The sequence below is a fragment of the Spermophilus citellus genome (genome assembly GCF_964194105.1).
Source record: "Spermophilus citellus genome assembly, chromosome: 7".
In the NCBI taxonomy this organism is placed as follows: domain Eukaryota; kingdom Metazoa; phylum Chordata; class Mammalia; order Rodentia; family Sciuridae; genus Spermophilus; species Spermophilus citellus.
This window is the reverse complement of record NC_138188.1, coordinates 98,930,944-98,949,042: the sequence shown is the minus strand read 5'-3', so window position 1 is coordinate 98,949,042 and position 18,099 is coordinate 98,930,944. Positions and strand designations below refer to the sequence as shown.

Below are 18,099 nucleotides of genomic sequence, written 5' to 3'. Positions count from 1 at the left end.
CATGTCAAGGAGTACATAATTATTGATGTTTCCTTGATCTCTTGGTTGATTGTGTCTCCTGGGTTTCTCCATTGTAAAGTTACTATTTTCTCTTTCATAATTAATAAATGTCTTGTAGGAGATATTGTAAAGCTATGTAAATACCTTGTTCCTCCTTAAAATGCTCATCCATTGATTATAGCATCCAGTGATAGATCCTGCCTGCAATCATTATTAATATGGTATTTGTCAATGGTGACTTTGTGTTTCCCTCATTTATTCTAGATTTATTAATTAAAATTCTTCTAGAAGGAACTATGCCATCTCTCCCATTTATTTGCTTATGCATTTATTCATTTTATTTAGTATGGACTGACCCATATTTATTTTATTCTATGAGTTATAACCTAATATTGTTAACTCTAATATCAAGTTGTTCCAACTTTGGCCATTGGAAAATCTTACAGCTGGCTTCTTTGACCTTTCAACATGCTTCCATCCTTTTCTGAGTGCTTCCTTTCTTTATGGCACCACAAGGTATTCCAGGTCTAGCTTCTATTTTCCTGGCATAACTCCTGGAATTATCTACTTCTACACAGAACCTTTTATTGAAGAAGGGTCTTTTATAAACCAAGATCCATGTGCTCACTGGTGCTGGGATGTCATTGTTTCTAGGCCCTCTCAGCAGATAGGGCTAGGAAATGTATGTTTGTAGGTACACTAACCCATGCCCACATGCACATTCTATTGATTTGTGTCTGTATATCTGTATTACATGTTGAAATCCAAGAGCTTCTTCTGAAACCTTTACAACACAGGGAGTCATGTTTTTGTTTTCCCTTTTATTATTTGTAACTTACTTCAGTTCTACCTGACTATATATTAAGTAATTGTGAATTTATAATGATATTTTCTTCATATTTTTTATTGGTGCATAATAGTTGTACATAATAGTGGTACTTGTCATAATGATATTTTCAATGCTAATCTAGCACCCCGGTTCAGTATAGCCTTTCCCTCTTGCTGTTTTGTAATGAGACACCCAGTTCTCATTATGCACAGTCTATTTATTTGTCTAGTACTAGTATACTATAAATCTAGTTTCAGAATTAATAACATATACCACTATGGAAGCAAATGTACTAACATATAATGTATAATATCTGTACAGTTATTTTTGTTTTTAGCCTATAGTATTTAGTCAGAATATTATTTTCCAAAGTTACTTAGGTTAGTTCTTTTCTTTGCCTTGTCTTGCAGTGTGATAATGCTATTCATTTATAATGAGTAGTGAACCTCTAATTTAGACTTCCCTAATATATAGGTATAACTGAGACGTGGTGAAAGTCTACTTACTAGACACCTCACACTTTTATGTAGACTTGGCTGGACAGTCCTGGTAAATGCCAGTGGAGTAGGTAGGCCCTCTGGAATCACTATGTTGATCCCAGTCCAGATTCCTAGCCTGGTTCTAAAGGATACTGAAGCTGCCCTTAGGTAATGAAACCTAGATACTCAGCAATCTACAAATGGATGCACAATAAGAACTGGGTAACTTACACTGAGCACCCAGATAACTGGGTAACTCTTATCAGCACCCTCAAAATGCTTCACTGGTACAGACCCAACAAACATAGCTGGATACAGTATTTGGAGGCTGACTTTAAAAGAATGTGTTTCTAGTAGTTGCTCTGGTTCAAGTTTCCTTTAATTCCTGTAATTCTTTGTGCTTTGACTCTGGATTTTATGTTCTCCCAATGGAAATCTTATATCTCATTTGGGTCATATTATTTAATGAGAGAGTCTCAGAAACAGTGAATGCTTTCTTATCAAAATACAAGTTTAGATGCAGCACTCTTCATGCATCTCTCCTACCCATTTCATTGACAGGTCTTTTTGTTATATCGGAAACTTCTGTTTTTATGTAGAAATGTTCTACTTCCATCCTATCCTAGTTTCTCTTTGATCTTGTGGTGAAATCTCTTAGGGAGATTCAGCAACCCACGTGTCACTGCTAATTAGCAGAGACAACAAGGGATTAACTTTGAAATTCTTACAGTATTTGGAAGATGGGCTTCTTAATTCTCACTCTATTCTATAATGCATTTTTGTTTTTTTAAACAATAAGATTAGAAACTCTATAAACTTTCTTGCTTATGAAAGTTAGAATAATGAAAGATAGGGTGACATGGACCTAAATCTTATTTTCTGGGTGGAGGGAGATTTTGATTTGCTGATTTGGCTAGATTTTTTCTATTAGAAAGTAAGATGATAATGACTCAAAGAAATCATTGTTGATAGTTTACTATGGCATAGCACTATCCAAAAGCCCACCCCAAATTCAACCAATGAAGCATAGAGATGAATGGAAAAGAAACTTGCATTTTTTTCCTGACAGGATGATGAAAACTGTAGTTAAGTAACTCATTCATATAGCATGATTCCTTTTCAAAGATGTTACTTTTATCAGAACTTCCTACACACCACTGAAGCAAAACCATTTCTGAACTGACACGTAGCAACCATCCTCTCAACAGTATCTATATTTGAGGAGAGAAGTAAAGGGAATACCTTTGCAAATAAACTGAAAAAACAAAGAAATGCCAACATGGGGATTCATGAAACTCTCCCCTCCAGGTTCATTGAAAAGGACAATGTGTGGCATGCATTTCGGGAGGCATTTGAAGCATTGTTATATATTACTTTAGCCAACTCTAGAAATTCTTCACTTACAGTTATCTGTTGGGGCAAGAAGGTTGCTTGTTTATTTGCTGTTGTCTGCCTTTCCTCATCCTATGAGGAACCCAGATCTCCCAGAGGTTCCTATTCTTAAACGTGGGTTATATATACTTTTTTATCTTTTGGAAAAAGCACTGATTAAAATTTACTTTTAAAACTTGAAAAAAAGAGCCTTTGGCATAAATGAAGTCTGTTCTCTAAAGTTTTACAGAGTAGAATATCTTTTTCCCTAAACACTAGACACTTGAGGTGAATATTCATAAGGATCTTGAGTGGGTGAGGAACAAATGACTTCATGTCATTGTCTTACTGTCAGACTACCCTGAGAGTGAACCAAGCACTTGTCTGATATATTTTGAGGTAAGCTGTGTTCTTGGAATAGTTTGTGTGTGGCCGTGGTGGAGAAGGGTGGGCAGGTTCTAGGGATGGGTGGGAAAGAAATTCTTGAAGGGAAAGAGAAGACAATGGGGAGCTGTAGGTTGGCCTTCTGTAAAGACAATGTGTCATGAGAACTGGTCCAGGCTATGTGGGGAAAGGAGCCCTATCCTAATAATAGTTAGGTTTTGGGTTGTATTAAGGTCATTCTTCTTTAAAAGAGGCTAGAGCCATCTATTGGTTAAGCATTTACTATATAGTGAGACTAAGGAATTGCTGCCTGAAACTGTACTACTTCTAGAGTGAGACAGAGTATTAGATAAATACAGCAATATTGTTGATTGAAACTTCTTAGCAGAATTAAGAAGAATTTACAAAACGTCCTTATGTTACTGGTACATATTGACACATTTATGAGTAAAATGATATAATGTCTGATGTCTGGGATTTATTTTTAAATACTCAAGGGAAAAAAAGGTGGTGGGAGACAGACGGAACATGATTGACAAAATGTTGATAATTTTTGAAGCGGAGTGAAGATTTATTCTTTTGTTCTACTTTTGGATATGTTTGTTAAATTTATGTAATAAGGGCTTTTTTTAAAAGAAGTTTAAAAGAAGAAGGATAAAAATTTAAATACAGAAGTTTCACACAGCAGCGATTGTTAAAGTTTGAGTCTCTAGGCTTTTCCTTGGAACCCAACAGCCAGTCCAAATCTTAACACTGTGTTCTGGGAACTCAATTATTTCCTCTACTGTAATTAGCTATAGGAATGTATATGGTTGTGGGTGGAGTGATGCCATGATTTCTTCTCTATTCTTTGGGGCAAAATTATGGAAACCAGGAATAGGATTGATCACAGGGTACTTCTTTTCTTGCCAGATTCAGGGCTGGTCCTTCCCACTGGAAATTTATCTTGCCATGGGAAATATCCCTCTCTATCCAAACCCCAGCCTATTTGTAACGTCTGTGAGGTCTCTTGCCTAGCTACAGTGGTCCTCAAAAGGAAGAAGAGAAGTTAGGGAGTGCGTCCTTTTGTAGCAATAGAATGTCTGTCTTTTGGGAACAGGAGCAACAGGAGTTATTTGGAGGCAAGGAGTGGTGTGGCTTTCTTCCTGGCATTTGAGCCTTGGCCAGCTCCCCTAGACCACTAGTTGCACCACCGTTAGTTCCATTCAGTGAAAATAAATTGTAAACTTGTTGACATTTTTGTCCTCTTTACAATTCATTGTTTATTTTTCCATGACAGAGAATTTTGATGCAATTATCACTGAGCTTTCTGACAAAAGGGAAATAGCTGAGGAATTTTGATGAGTTATCCACTTCATTAATCAGAACAAGCATCTCTAGTGACAAGGTTAGAATTACAATGAAGATTAGATAGCAAATTGCTGTTCCACCTAACGTCAATCATTTGCAGTGACAGCAGTGTGATTACACTTCAGGGAAGAGCTTTTCTTGCCAACAGAATGAGGGCAACTCCAGTGCAGGTAATAAATTTAGCAGGGCGAGCTGTCATTTCTTCTCTTGAGTAGAATCCTTAACAACCAAATGATGTCTTGTGGAAGATTTTGAGGGAAGGAAAGCATTTTACTTAAAACTTTCTAAATTTCGCATTGTAGTATTCTTTTTTAAAAAAATCATTATAGATATGTACTTAGGAATAGCTCATCCCCACAGTGATTTTTGGTACTTTTACCTATCTCAAGTCTTAGTTACCAGAGCTTCTGATAAACAGATGGTAGAAGTTAGGAAATGAATACATAATATATTTGAAAATGTATTGAAATATTTTTTTAATCTTATTCAGAAAGAAAGTAGGAAAGAAATGGAAAGCAATCAGACTAACTACTGAGCTGGTTAAAATTTTAAGGTCTCTTGGTTTAAATGGAACACATTCCTCTTTCAACCCAGTTATGGTGTTAAATAATAGTTCTGTTTCAAAGAGCAAAGACATACAACACTACAATAGTACTAGAATGGAGAGCTGAAAAAGAGTGGCAGACCTGGAAGCAGCAGAATTAGGTGGGGGAGGAGGAATAGAGAGAATAAGTAGATCATGTCAGTAAAGTATGCCAATTCTGCTTTTCCTTCGAAATGAAAACAGAAGGGCTGAGAATGGATTTCTTTCCCAAGTACATTCATGGGACTCAGGTTTACCTGAATAATGTTTGCTGTGAATCAAGAATAACTAAGCAGCTTTCTGATTTGTACTTAATTTCTTTTTATTTAAATTTAAATTTTTGAAATTGAAAAGCTTTTGAGCAGGCAGGAAAAAAACCAATAGCAAGTCAATTTCAAGAAAACAATTGCTCTGTAAGTCTGTCACTTTGTTGCTGTTAATTTCTGTGTCATGAAACTGAATAATAGACCTTTAAAACTGATTTTGCTCTCAAAGTCTCCTACTAGGTATTTTAAAGAAATATGTTAACTAAAGAATTTATAAACTCCAGTTTTTCCCTCCTAAGTTCAGATAAGTTTCTAACCAGTGCCCTTCTACCATGTTAATTTACATAAAGAGTTTTCTTTCATTACAAAAGCCACAAAGAATTTGCCCTTCATTTTTAGGATTGGTTAATTACCAAATAGATTAATCAGGATAATACAATGTTTTAATTTTAGTCTCAGATATCCACTTTCTATTCCTCTCTTTCCTAGCTAACTCAGGTATACCACTAACTCTTTATCTTGTGAATTTAGTCATTAACCCTTTCTCCACTTGAAGTTTTAACTTGCTGAGGTAAATCATAAGATTATTTTCAATTTCCATTTTTTCATGATCTAAGAATTAATAAAATTACACATGTATAAAAGATAAAGGGCTGGGGATATAGTTTAATGGTAGATTACTTGCCTAGCATGCACAAGGCCCTGAGTTTGAAAACTCCAAAGCAAAAAAAATAATACATGGAAATTACTTAAGCTTTATAGACAAGAGTACTGTAGAAATCCAAAGACACTACTAATAGTGTTATTGTCTAGGTAGATTATGTTTGTAATACTCCATCATTAGAAATAATCCAAGAGTTAAAATTAGAGACAGCTATGCATACAATATTTTACCTAGTCACTCAATAGGAATCTTTTTATCTGGATAGACATAGGTTATTTTCTTTTGACAGTGTCACATGCTAACATCATTTTATGCTGTATTTTGTGAGATAAGAAATAGTGGAAAAAAGCATATCCCCTCAACCTGGCAGCTGTCTGTCTTCTCTTTGTTATGATTAAAGACATATCCCATATTCAGCAAATCTACTTTCCTTCTTCCCTTCCTCCCTCCCTCCTTTCCTTTCTCCCCTCCTTTCTAAGATCTAAGGTGAAGGTCTAGAAAATATGCCCTCATTTGACATAATGACAAGGGAACAATTTTTTTTAAGCTTACCATCCATGGTTTCTCCCAATGAGAAAGTATAATAAAGCATATCATATATTTTTATAAAGAAGGAAGCAGTAAATAGGCTGGCCCTGCTGAAGTCTTTGAAGCTGGTATCATGCATCACTTGTATTTCCAATAAAGTCACTTCCCCAGAGTTTACCTCCTGTTTTAGTCTCCCCACACTCAGATTTGCCATTCCCATTTAAGAACCTATTTTCTTCTCTCAGGAGGCTCACAGTATAGTGGAAATCAGTAAACTGGTGATTATGACACAGTGTGAAGAGTGTTTTGATTGAAGACAGCATAGATGGCCTTGAGAACACAGTAGGTGGGCAGTTACATTTGGGAAGAGGGTTGGTAATAGAAGATTTTCTGAGAGAGATGACTCCTAAAGTAGTCAGGCAGAAAGAGGACTAAAAAGAAAGACAGAAAAGTTAGCATGAACATAGATAGTGAAATAGTATGGTTGGTATTAAAGCCAAGAGCTGAAAGGAAGGAACATAAATTTTGTAGTAAAGATAGAATAGATAGACAAGGACTAGGTTGCAGTGATTTTCTTAGACTAAGATCACAAGTAACACTGAGGACATCCTTTGGGTTGGTAGACCTTATCTAACTAAGTTGGTCTCTCTAAACCTCCTCACTAAAGTCTAACATGGTCATCAGTAGCCCAGCTAAAATTGTTGCTTTTCGCTGTCGTGTCCTCAGGGATATCAGTGGTGCCAGGAACAGGAATGAATTAAATGGTTGACATTTTAAGCTCCAAGACAGCCTGGCAGTGCAAATCATGTTGGAAGCAGGTCTTTCAAGGCTCTCAAGTGTCTTAGTTCATGTTTTAGATATGACTTGTGTCTCCAGCTTCCCATGAGACTGGTGCCTCACAATGGAAATTTGGAATTTTGGTTTAAACTGTGAGACTGAGAACACCTCAGTTGCATGACTTGGATAATTCTCATCACTATAAATGTAAAGGAATTTTTCTTTGTTCTCTTCCATCAAGATCAAAGTTTCTAGATTTATTAGAAAAAGTGTGAGGGGAAAATCTGAGGAAAGGACTCTCAGTGCTAAATATTAGAAACACTAGCACACATTAGTGGTGATTTTCCAATATTTTTACTGCAGTGTCAAAAACGGTATTTCTCTGCCTGGCACAAGCTGATTCTTGATCATAGGATTAAGCTGGGGAAAGCTGGGACCTTATCTGACTGGAAACTCCAACTGAAGGTCCTAAGAGCCTGGAGAGACTACACAAGATCCCAGAAGTTGGAGAGGGAGACTCAAGCCTTGGAAAATGATCTTCGGGAAGAAAACAGGTACCATTACTTATCATAAAAATCCTTCTAGTGGGTTTAACTAGGGCATCTTTTCCTCCTGAAGAATCTAGAAATAAATTCTAAAAATGCTGCTCACTAGAATTATCTTAACTACTTATAAAATTTGGTAATTAGTTTTTCTATGTTACATTTCAACTAGAAAAATTTAAGTGAAAATTCCAAGCAAACAAAATTATCTGATTAAAAACTAATGTACCTAATTTTCTTTCTTTAAAGGAAGCAAGTATTAGACTTTTCCCTAATGCTAATGTCGCCACATTGCACTTTGGACCATCGTATGCTTCAAAGAGGGAGTTTGATTTATATGCCAATAATCCTCATTGATAGAAATCACTGTCTGCACATAGAATGTTAATTAAGGACACAGGGAACATCCATCTGGGAGGGCCAACCTGCCAAGAGTGATTCCTCCCACTCTACTGTCTTTTGTTCCACACCTTATTTAGAGGTTTTTGATGCTTTTATATTGGTTCTCTCTTATAACAAGCACAAGAAACAAAATTTATCCTTAAATGAAGCTTTCTTTATTCCATGATAAATTAAATACCTTTTCTTCTTATTTCCAAGTTCATCTTTGCATTCTGTTTTTTGTTTGTTTGTTAGATAGTGCTAGGTATTGAACCCACACATACTAAGCACATTCCACATGCTCTACCACTGAGTTATACCTCATAGCCCCACCCCCTTCATCAACTTTATATTCTAGAATCAATATCATAGATATAGAAGGAACTATCTGTTTATTTGGGGGCTTCATGTTCTTATGTGTAACCATTTTCTCCTGGCAACTCTGACATTCATTCAGAATGAAATATGGAAGTATTGTTACTTAGAAGGGCATGATGCCCCCTGGAGCTTTGCAACCACATAACAACATCAGGCACTAGGGAAGTACAGAGAAGACTGGCACATATTCCTACATAGTTGTATGGAGGAAACAAGATCTAGAGACAGTACAGGTATTGAGCACTATTGCAAACAGAGGAATACATCCCCTTTTGCTGCTAAGAATGTGGCACAGAGAAACACTGCTGTGGCCAAGGAAACTCCTTAAGAGTGCCAGGAAAAACTCTGTCTAGAAGATGGGATTTGATCTGGGTTCTGTGTGGTAAACAGTATGTTTCTGGGTGGGTTTGGGAAACTGGGTGGTGTCATGAAGCATAGCCACCTGGATTGGATGGAGATCTTTCAGTATGTAGCTGTCAAGTCCATCAGTTTCTGAATGTCTTTAAATACCAGAACAAGGTAGATCTTCTTTAGTAATAAAGGTGAATTCTTGAAGATTTTTTTTAAGTGAAAAGGTAGTCACTTTCCCTTTCTGCAGTATTCTGGGTGAAATCTTCAGAGTAGGGATGGGTGGGGGTCCATGTAGAAATCTCACCTATAATTTGTTTCCAGAATCTCAAGGCTTAGTGCTTGATATAAAGAATTGGGAAGTTGCTTACTGAAAAATGAATGATGTCAGGATTTGTTGGACAAAGTAGGCAAACTGGAAGTGTTATAATGTGGAAGCAATGTGAGTGAGGGCATAAAGTGAATAGAAACTGAGATGGCAAAGTTAAAAGCAGACTGAGATTTACATACTAGAAGAAACTTGTAGAAGAAAAATCTGGAGAATTTAGGATTCCATTCCAATTAAACTGTTTAAATATAAAAGCACTAAATGGGGATTTCATAATAGCATGACGTGCCAAATTTTTTTTTAAAAAAGATCTTCTCAGAACTTTGCGTCTCATATCTGTGAATTATTTTCAGGTGTCTATTTTTAAATGTTCAGAATGGGTACCAATCTTTTTCCATAACTGCCAGAGTTAGAAAATATTTAACTTATAATAATTTTTTACTACAAAGCTTTAGAACAAAAAATATCCTAGATCAGGAAGGCACCTCAAGAATTGTCTGATCTAGCCTCTCATTTTACAGTTGATAAAAGGAAGGCTCGGAGAGAATAAGTGACTCTGTTAATCCAAAGCTAAGGGTAACTAGTCCAGGACTAGAGTCCTATCGTTTTGATTGTGAGTCAGATGCTTTTTCCTATACCACACTGTTAAAATAAATAGTGTCTAGGCTGTGATTCCCTGATACATCCATCTTTTTCAACTGTTCTGAAATTTGGATTATAGCAGATAAAAACTAAGATTGGTAAATTATTAAGTGACAGGTCATCCTAGAAACATATGAGAAAAAAGGAGCCATTCTACCCAGACTTTCCTTCGTGCCACTTTCCTCTAAATCCCCGGCTCTCTGCACATTGGTAGAGTTTTCAAGCATTTTTTTAATATTAATTTTTTTAGTTATAGGTGGACACAATATTTTAATGTGGTGCTGAGGATCAAACCCATTGCCTCACGCATGCTAGGCGAGTGCTCTACCTCTGAGCCACAACCCAAGCCCTTAAAGCATTTTTTCTCAATTGTGAGCTCAAGGGAGAGGAGAGAACATTTATTATAATGAGTTCATCATTATAGAAACTTAATTCTTATCACATCGACAAAACACACTGACTTGGGGGCCCATCCCCTGGGTGTCCTTGAAATCATTGTTTTATCTATTATTCAGATCTTAGCTGAGTCCTCATCCTCCATCTCCTGCACCCACTTGGGTTACTCCCCTGAGGTTTGCTCTCACTGGCCTTGTCCCTTATGCAGGGCTTAACCTTGCAGGCTTTTTTTTTTTTTTCTGTTCTTCACACTTTCTCTCTAAAACAACAAAAATCCCTCTCTTCTTATTCATAATTTAGCAGCCATCTTTTCTTATTGACACTGTGCTCAGAGTCTCACCTAAACTCCAAGGGTTTATCCATTTTTTTCTTCTAAAAATGCATCTTGCTTTCCCTAATGGGAATTATGGACACTTTATTTTTATCTATCTCTTTAGGTATTGTAACTAATGGTATCATAAAATTTCAATAAAAAATCATAACACAATTTCAACATTAACAAATATTTCTAAACCCCAAGGATGAATTTATCTAGGTAATGAGACAAAATTCTAGTATTTACAAACCTTTGACATGGTAATATTGAAATTTGAACTGTACTTTCAGTTTCATTAGCATGCTTTGCAAATTGGTTCCAGATCTTCTATTCCTCCTCTTTCCCTTCCTCTCTGATTTTACAGCCAGCTCTAGACAAAACTAGGAAGAAGCAGGATTTGTTTTTAACATTCTCTGCCAACCCTTTTTGAGGCCTGCTTCCTACGTTTCTCAATTCTTTGCAAATATCTTTGCCCTTCTCTGTATTAACCTCCACAACCTCTTTGGTCTTGCCCTTTCTTGCACAGGTGGTATCCTGGGACTTGCCTGGAGCATGCTTTCTGTCTCTGTCCCTCAAGCCCCTTACTGGTTGTTACTGTAATCCTCAGTTGTCACTATAATCCTCAGTTGTCAGGCATTCTTCATTTCCAGCACTCCTAATTTCAGCCTTCTTTGGGGCAATCATTTATGGAGTGTCTCTGTTAATCATGTTCAATTGTCCTTTCCTCTCTGCTCACCTGGGTACCCAGGTGAGTGGCCAGAAGCCATGTGGCATCTGTAGCTAATAAACTTCCTGATATATCTATCAGAGAGGCAGGAGGACCAGACTTGTGCTGCCAGCTTACTTTAAAAATTCTTTACAACAGAATTGCCCTATCTTCCACTTTTCCCCTGGGGGCTGCCTAGTGCATTATTGAATGCATTAGCTTGCTCATTCCTATTCTTGCTAAACCTGCTCATCCCAAATGCAGCTGTTCGTGTCACTGCTGTTTTTATGTTCTACACCAGATTTCAATACTCAATCACATCACTAATATGTGTTTTTTTTCATTATTTTCTATTCCCTTTTTTAAAAATTCAAGACATTTTTTAGACATCTGATAGTCTTGCCCTCAGCATTTTACCTTACATGTGAATTTTGTATTATATTTTCAGATTCTTTTCTTATTGAATTATATTTTGAAAATAAAGTTCTTTTAGGTTAAGCAATGCAGGGCTTATTGACACCATTTCTGAGGATGAATCTATAGCTTAGAAATTTTTAGATGCTTTCCTGTGTCCCAGATCTGGTTAGTGTTCTTCTGACTTCTAGGTTCTAAATTATGCACTTCTCACTAAGTATCATTTGAGGTGTAGATTCTGGGTAGCATGGTTCACACATTCCTTTTTAAACCTTTTATATTTTATGTTCTTAGGTCTACAGAGACAGCCTTTCTCTGCATGCAGTTATATAATTGTGATGATCAATTTATATACTCTCACTAGAAATTTTCTGATTTTAGCTTGCAAGCATATTGGGACAGTCTGTTTTCTGTTTTCCATAAGAGAACTCTGTCCTTCATTTTATAATTATCTGGGAACTATGTCTGAAGCCATTTCTTTAGGTGAAGTTACACAAGTAAATTGCATATGACTAAGGTTTTAGGAAGTTTGGGTGTTTTTTTTTTTTTTTTACTTTTAGAAATATTAATGATTTTAGTGTCATCTTTTAAGAAGTATAGAAACTGGCTTATATGGAACATCATTACTCTACTGAAATGAACTGCAAGGCAGCAGAAGTGGGATCACTTTGTCTCTGGATCTCTAGCTTCTTTGCTTCTGTTCATCCATCTGAACCCACAAATATAGACATCTTAACTGCATTTTCGAATCTCCTACATAACCATTATACAATGGGATCTAAACTCTATAGTAAACATGCATTTTTTTCTACTCTTTTTTTTTTTTTTTTACATTTTTAGTCTCATTTTAGTTACAGAAATGGCCTTCTCTTTGCCATTTAATAGTGTCCAAATAAGTCTTCCCTAACAGTCAAAACCCCAGTGCTGATTTTGGCTGTTTATGCTATAAAAACAAGAAATTAGCACATCAGGTACATTTCACACTCCTCCTTCTTGAGCAGATTGATGTAAATTGAATTTCACATTAATCAGAGCAACATTCTTCTATCCTGTGGAAATTGATGATTTTTACCCACTTGAAGAAAATATTATAGGGTGTTTTGTTTGTTTCCCTATTTATACAATGGTATTTTTAGAGCTTTGTTCTTACCTGCATTATTATCTAATTTATTGTTTTTATTTCTTCTACAATTTTTAATTCAATGTTATTCTGTCTCAGATACATTATTTTCATTAAAGTAAAATATTATATACAAATGTTTATTATAACCTACAATATACTTTTATTATAAAACCCACCAATCACAAAGTACTTTTTGAGTACCTGTCATGAAGATCAATTAGATATAATGAAATATGCTGTTAGCAGATGTCTTAGCCGGTTTTCTGTTGCTACAATAGAATACCACAGACTGAATAATTTTTAAACACTAGAAGTTTATTATATTCGTGGTTCTGGGGGCTAAAAAATCAAGATTTTCAAGATGCATGGTACTTGCATCTTGCCAGGGCTTTTGTGCTTTTCCCCAATATGGTGGAAGGACAAACAAGCATGCACATCACAGAGACAGGAAATGAGGTCACTCATCCTTTTTATCATGAACCCACCTTCCAGATAACTAACCAGCCCTCCTACCTTCTCCACCCCCTGTGATAAGGGCATTTATCTATTTGGGAGGGTACAGCCCTATATTGTGTAATTACCTTTTAAAGGTCCTACTTCTTTATACTGGTTACAGTAGTGATTAAATTTCAGCATGAATTTTAGAAGGTACAGTCAAACCATAAGCAGCAGAGTTGCTTATATTTCAGTTTTATAATTACTGAAATAAAAACAAGATTAGAACAGAAATATCAGTGTTTCTCTGGTATAAGGGTAAATATTATTTGATGAATTTTTTGTTTCAGTTATATATATTTTTGTTTCATATACACACAAACTTATATATTGAGGTACAGCGTAACTTTTTTTTTCTTTGCTGTAGGTAGCATTCAAGAGTTTTAAAAGTCATGCAAGCATTAAGAACTTAAGAAATGTTTTCCTGACTCATTGATTTTAGAACTTTATGATGTTCTTGATATGACCCCAAAGAGTCCATGAGAATTAAGCATTATATATATATGTAACAGAAATTTATGTGCAGTGTTATAGAGAACTTAGACTAGCCACCTTTACAAGATAAAATCAAGTATTCATCTAAATATAGATTTTAAACCCCCAGATTGATCCCTAATGCCACATAATAGGTTCCAAGCTCACTTCTCCAGGAATAACCATCCACCTGTAGGTAGACGTCAGAGACCTCCACTTGAATTCTTGACTGGCTATCACCAAAGTGTCTTCTGATAAAGATTCCACTCACTTCTTCTGACATTTATGAAATTTTGGGGAATGAAAGAAGATCTTCCTCAGGAAGAGCTAGATAATGAGTTTCATGAGAGCAAGTGCCTGGCCGTTACCTTTCATGGATGTATGTAATATTAGCAAACATGTTCACAATGTTGTCATTCATTCAGTTCAAGGGTTTTAAATGAATCCTTCCCTTTAAAGATCATTCTCCTACCAAGCCTTTCATTTATAATATCCACTCTCATAGTTTCATTTTACTTTTATAAGTTTTATAATTACTGACAATTTGTTCCTTTTCCTTTCTCCCAAGCCTGCCTTCCTTAGCTTCCCAGTTGAATCTTTCTCTCTCATGCATTCCTTTTTTTAAAAGTTATTTACATACCTATTCTTTTTGCTCCTTCCCCTATTTTATGGTCAGAAACTATTTTATGGCTATAAAAAATTTAACATTCTTTTTTTTAAACAAAATAAAACTTATTAAAATATGAGCCTAGTACATTGTATAGTCTAGTATTGTAACTCCTCTAAGAAATAGAAATTAGGAATATTAACACATGGACATTGAGGATGGTAGAGATGCAAAGGTTCATCACTATTAAAGTTCTATTTTTTAAAGCTTACAGTTCATAAAATTGATTAATTCTGCGTCTAGGTTGGGACTTAACCTTTTCTATTAATTTTGTATTCCTTCAGAATAAAAGCAAATAATATATGTCATTATTTTTTAAATCATTGTCACTTAAACTTTATTATAGCTATCAAAATACTAGAATATATAGATGGTAAAAGCATGTGAAAATTAAACTAATTATAATTATCTAAAAAATCTATATCGAAATGAAGAAAATACACACTTACATGTAAAAAATTAATATTCTTTTGTGACATGATAGAACAGAATATTCATCTTTTTTCTTGAAGGTACTGTCTTGAGGTGCTTATGCCTTCCATGTGGAGACCCTGTGCACTGGGGAATGTTAAAGCCATTTCATTTAGCTTAATCTAAAAGGATAGGCTAGAGCATTTCTGGGACTCCCTTGGACTTGTGTTTCATTTATTTTATCAACTAATGAAGTACAAATGCCTTCTTTATTTTAATGAAAGTGCTTTGTTGCTTAGAAAACAACAACTGGCCACTGAGTATAGCCGGAAACAAGTTCTTCAACACTGCTTTGCAGAATGGCATCATTGGTGTAGTGCAGAGGTCCTAAAGAGAGAGCTGGCTCGAGCAAAGGAGGAAACTAGGAAGAAAATGGATGAGCTGCTGAAGGCAGCATCTCTAGGGAAACTCAGTACAAGTGGGTGGTCATCAGGCATCAGTGTACCTGAGGAGGCAACAGCCACGGTGGACTCACTAGTAAGAAACATGGAGGTACATTGTTTTTTCTTTGATTGGTCTTCTGCTCATTAAACACTTGCATTTGAGCTTTGCACTTTTACAGCCTGGGGTACATCAGCCCTGATCAGGTTGCCTTGTCTTAGGCCATCCAATGGTTAGGGCAGCTACAGTGCACAAAGGTTACCTTCCAGGCAGTGTTTATTTTCTTGAAGTAAATTGTCTTTCTATAAACACATAACAACTTTAGAGTAGTTGAAAGTTGGTAAGTACATATTATAGAGAGGGAATTTATAACAACTAAGTGAAAGACTGCTTTAGGAAGAAACAGATCAAGCACTATTTACAGCTTCTCTATTCCTCTTATTTTCTTCTTTGGTCTTCATATATTTCCTTTCTAAATGAACTTGTGACTTATAAGAGAGGAATCTAAATATTTTTATTTTTCTAATTATTATAATAGTACATATAATAAAGTATATATGTGCCAATTATAGTAATTTGATAGAAGAAAATCACAGAGAAAAAAAGAAAGTAATTTATAATTCCATCATTTGGAGGTAACTAATAACATGGAAGTATAGCCATCTAGACTTTCTACTCAAGCATATGCAAATTGTCTTCGATAATATTTTATTTAGCTTTTAAATTTCCTTCTGTCAGGTCATTGAGGAAATCTCTGCCATAATTCAGGAAAAGGAACTTATGATCTTTTCTTTTATTTACAAATGTAATTATTTTTTCTAAAAAATTATTTTTGCATTTTTAAAATATAACACGAGAATTTCTTATGCTATTACATTAGCAACAAACAGTTCTAACTGAAAATATACTTCAAAATGAGACCTACAAATCAGATCTTCTGGATGTGGGACACCTGTGGTTTTTTTTAAAGTTCTACAGGTAAATTTGATATGTACCACTGGATAAGGACTATTATCCCATGCCATTGTTTTGTGATAACTAATGACATTCTGTAATGGACCATAAGCTAGTATCTGTTTAACTCATCTGCTGCTGGAATTTAAGTTGTTTCCTGTTTGCTACTATTTTAAATTGTGCTTCAGTGAACATCCTAGTAGCTAAATCTTTGCATATACCCATGATGCTTTACTTAGTATAAATAATTAAATTTAGAGTGCATGTTCTCTTTTCATCTGATTATTGTTTCATCATTTGCATTTCTTTGATATCTAGTGAGGTTAAAACATCTTTATATTGGATATATAGATATATATGAATATAGAAAGATATAGATATAAAGTAACTTGTCTATTTTTCTATTTGAGTACATTTTTTTAGTTATAGAAGCTCTTTATATTTTTAAGACTATGGATGCTTTTTTATTACATAGGTTGCAAACATTTTTTCCATTTGTCTTCTGGTTTAGTTATGGTGTTTGGTACAGTGTCCAGTTGTTAATTTTTTATAAAGTCATTTATGTCAGTTTTTTCTTTCCTCATTTCTCTGGTTTAGAGAGCTCTTTGGAGAAGGTCCTCTACCTGGTCACCTCCTCCCTCCTCATAATGCTGTTAAGTACTTAACTCACAGACATGTGAAATTAAATTGGGCACTGAGGTCCCCAGCCTTATTTTGACCCTGATTACTGCTAGTAAAGTAGGCTGCTTTTAATTTAAGCTTAGTTAGTCTCTCAGTGAAGGGGGATCCTGAGGATACTTATTGGGACTTATGTAACATTTTGGTCCCTTCCCCTAGTCAATTATCTACCTTTATGTCAATTAGATAACACTATCTCCATTGAGATCCAAGAGAGACTTGTACTTAAGAAGTAGATGTATGGAACCTTTTTCCTTACAAAGTTCCACTGCCCTTATCTTTAATTGAAAAAAAAAAGTCAGCAGAATTCTTTTTTTAACCTGTAGATAGACACTAGATCTTTATTTATTTTTTTTAATGTGGTGCTGAGAATCAAACCCAGGACCTCACACATACTAGTCATGGAAGCACCCTACCACTGAGCCACAACCCCAGGTCCAGAAAATATTTTTTACCTGTACAGAACACAAAGCACACACATTAGCAATAGAAAAAACAATGAAAATGGCTGAGCATACTGAAAAATGCTTCCAAACCTCTAAAATCAAGAATAAGATTTTATCAAGAAGAGATGACATTTTAAAAATAGAACAAATGAAAATTGAAGGCTGTAATAGATTCTGCCGGTTACAAAATTAAGTCTTTTCCAGAGTTTAGAGTAAAACAAACAAATGAAAACATAAACTCTGTAGTTAGATGTTCATTAATTATACAGACAAGGTATTCATATACCAAGAACACACATCTTCCACCTCAAAATCTTTCAAAACTATTAGTACAATGTGTACCATTAAGCTTTTCTTCCATTCACTCATTTTTTAACCTAAAAAGTTACCATGATCTAAAAGAAATCTTGTTGCTCTACTCAAGGCTTTTAGTCTTGCTGGGTTAATAACATGTCATTACCACAAAGTTTAAAAGAGCTTAAAACATATACCCTGCTTGATGCTATATTACATAAGCACGTATTCTCATGAGTAAATGTCCACTGACATTTCTGAAATAAAAGGTTATTTTTAAAAGTCTTTTAACATGTCAGAGTTTCCATATATTAAAATTTTCACTTGAATTAAGCCTATGGAACACTTTCCCATCATCATGAAAAATAGTTTTGAGTACCTGAGATGGCACCCTGTTAGACTTAAAAGCTTCTGATATTAGATAGTTCATAGTA

General features: G+C 35.1%; 1 protein-coding gene across 5 annotated transcripts in view; it reads left to right on the top strand.

The window, feature by feature from the left end:
* Positions 1-18,099, top strand: part of CCDC191 (coiled-coil domain containing 191) — a 76,196-nt gene that overhangs the window by 25,111 nt on the left and 32,986 nt on the right. For all 5 annotated transcript variants that reach the window (XM_081302224.1, XM_081302221.1, XM_081302220.1 and 2 more), the window contains 2 exons: positions 7,595-7,785; positions 15,152-15,404. In XM_081302224.1, the coding sequence (XP_081158350.1) occupies positions 7,595-7,785; positions 15,152-15,404 (444 nt within the window). The remainder of the gene's footprint in view (positions 1-7,594; positions 7,786-15,151; positions 15,405-18,099) is intronic.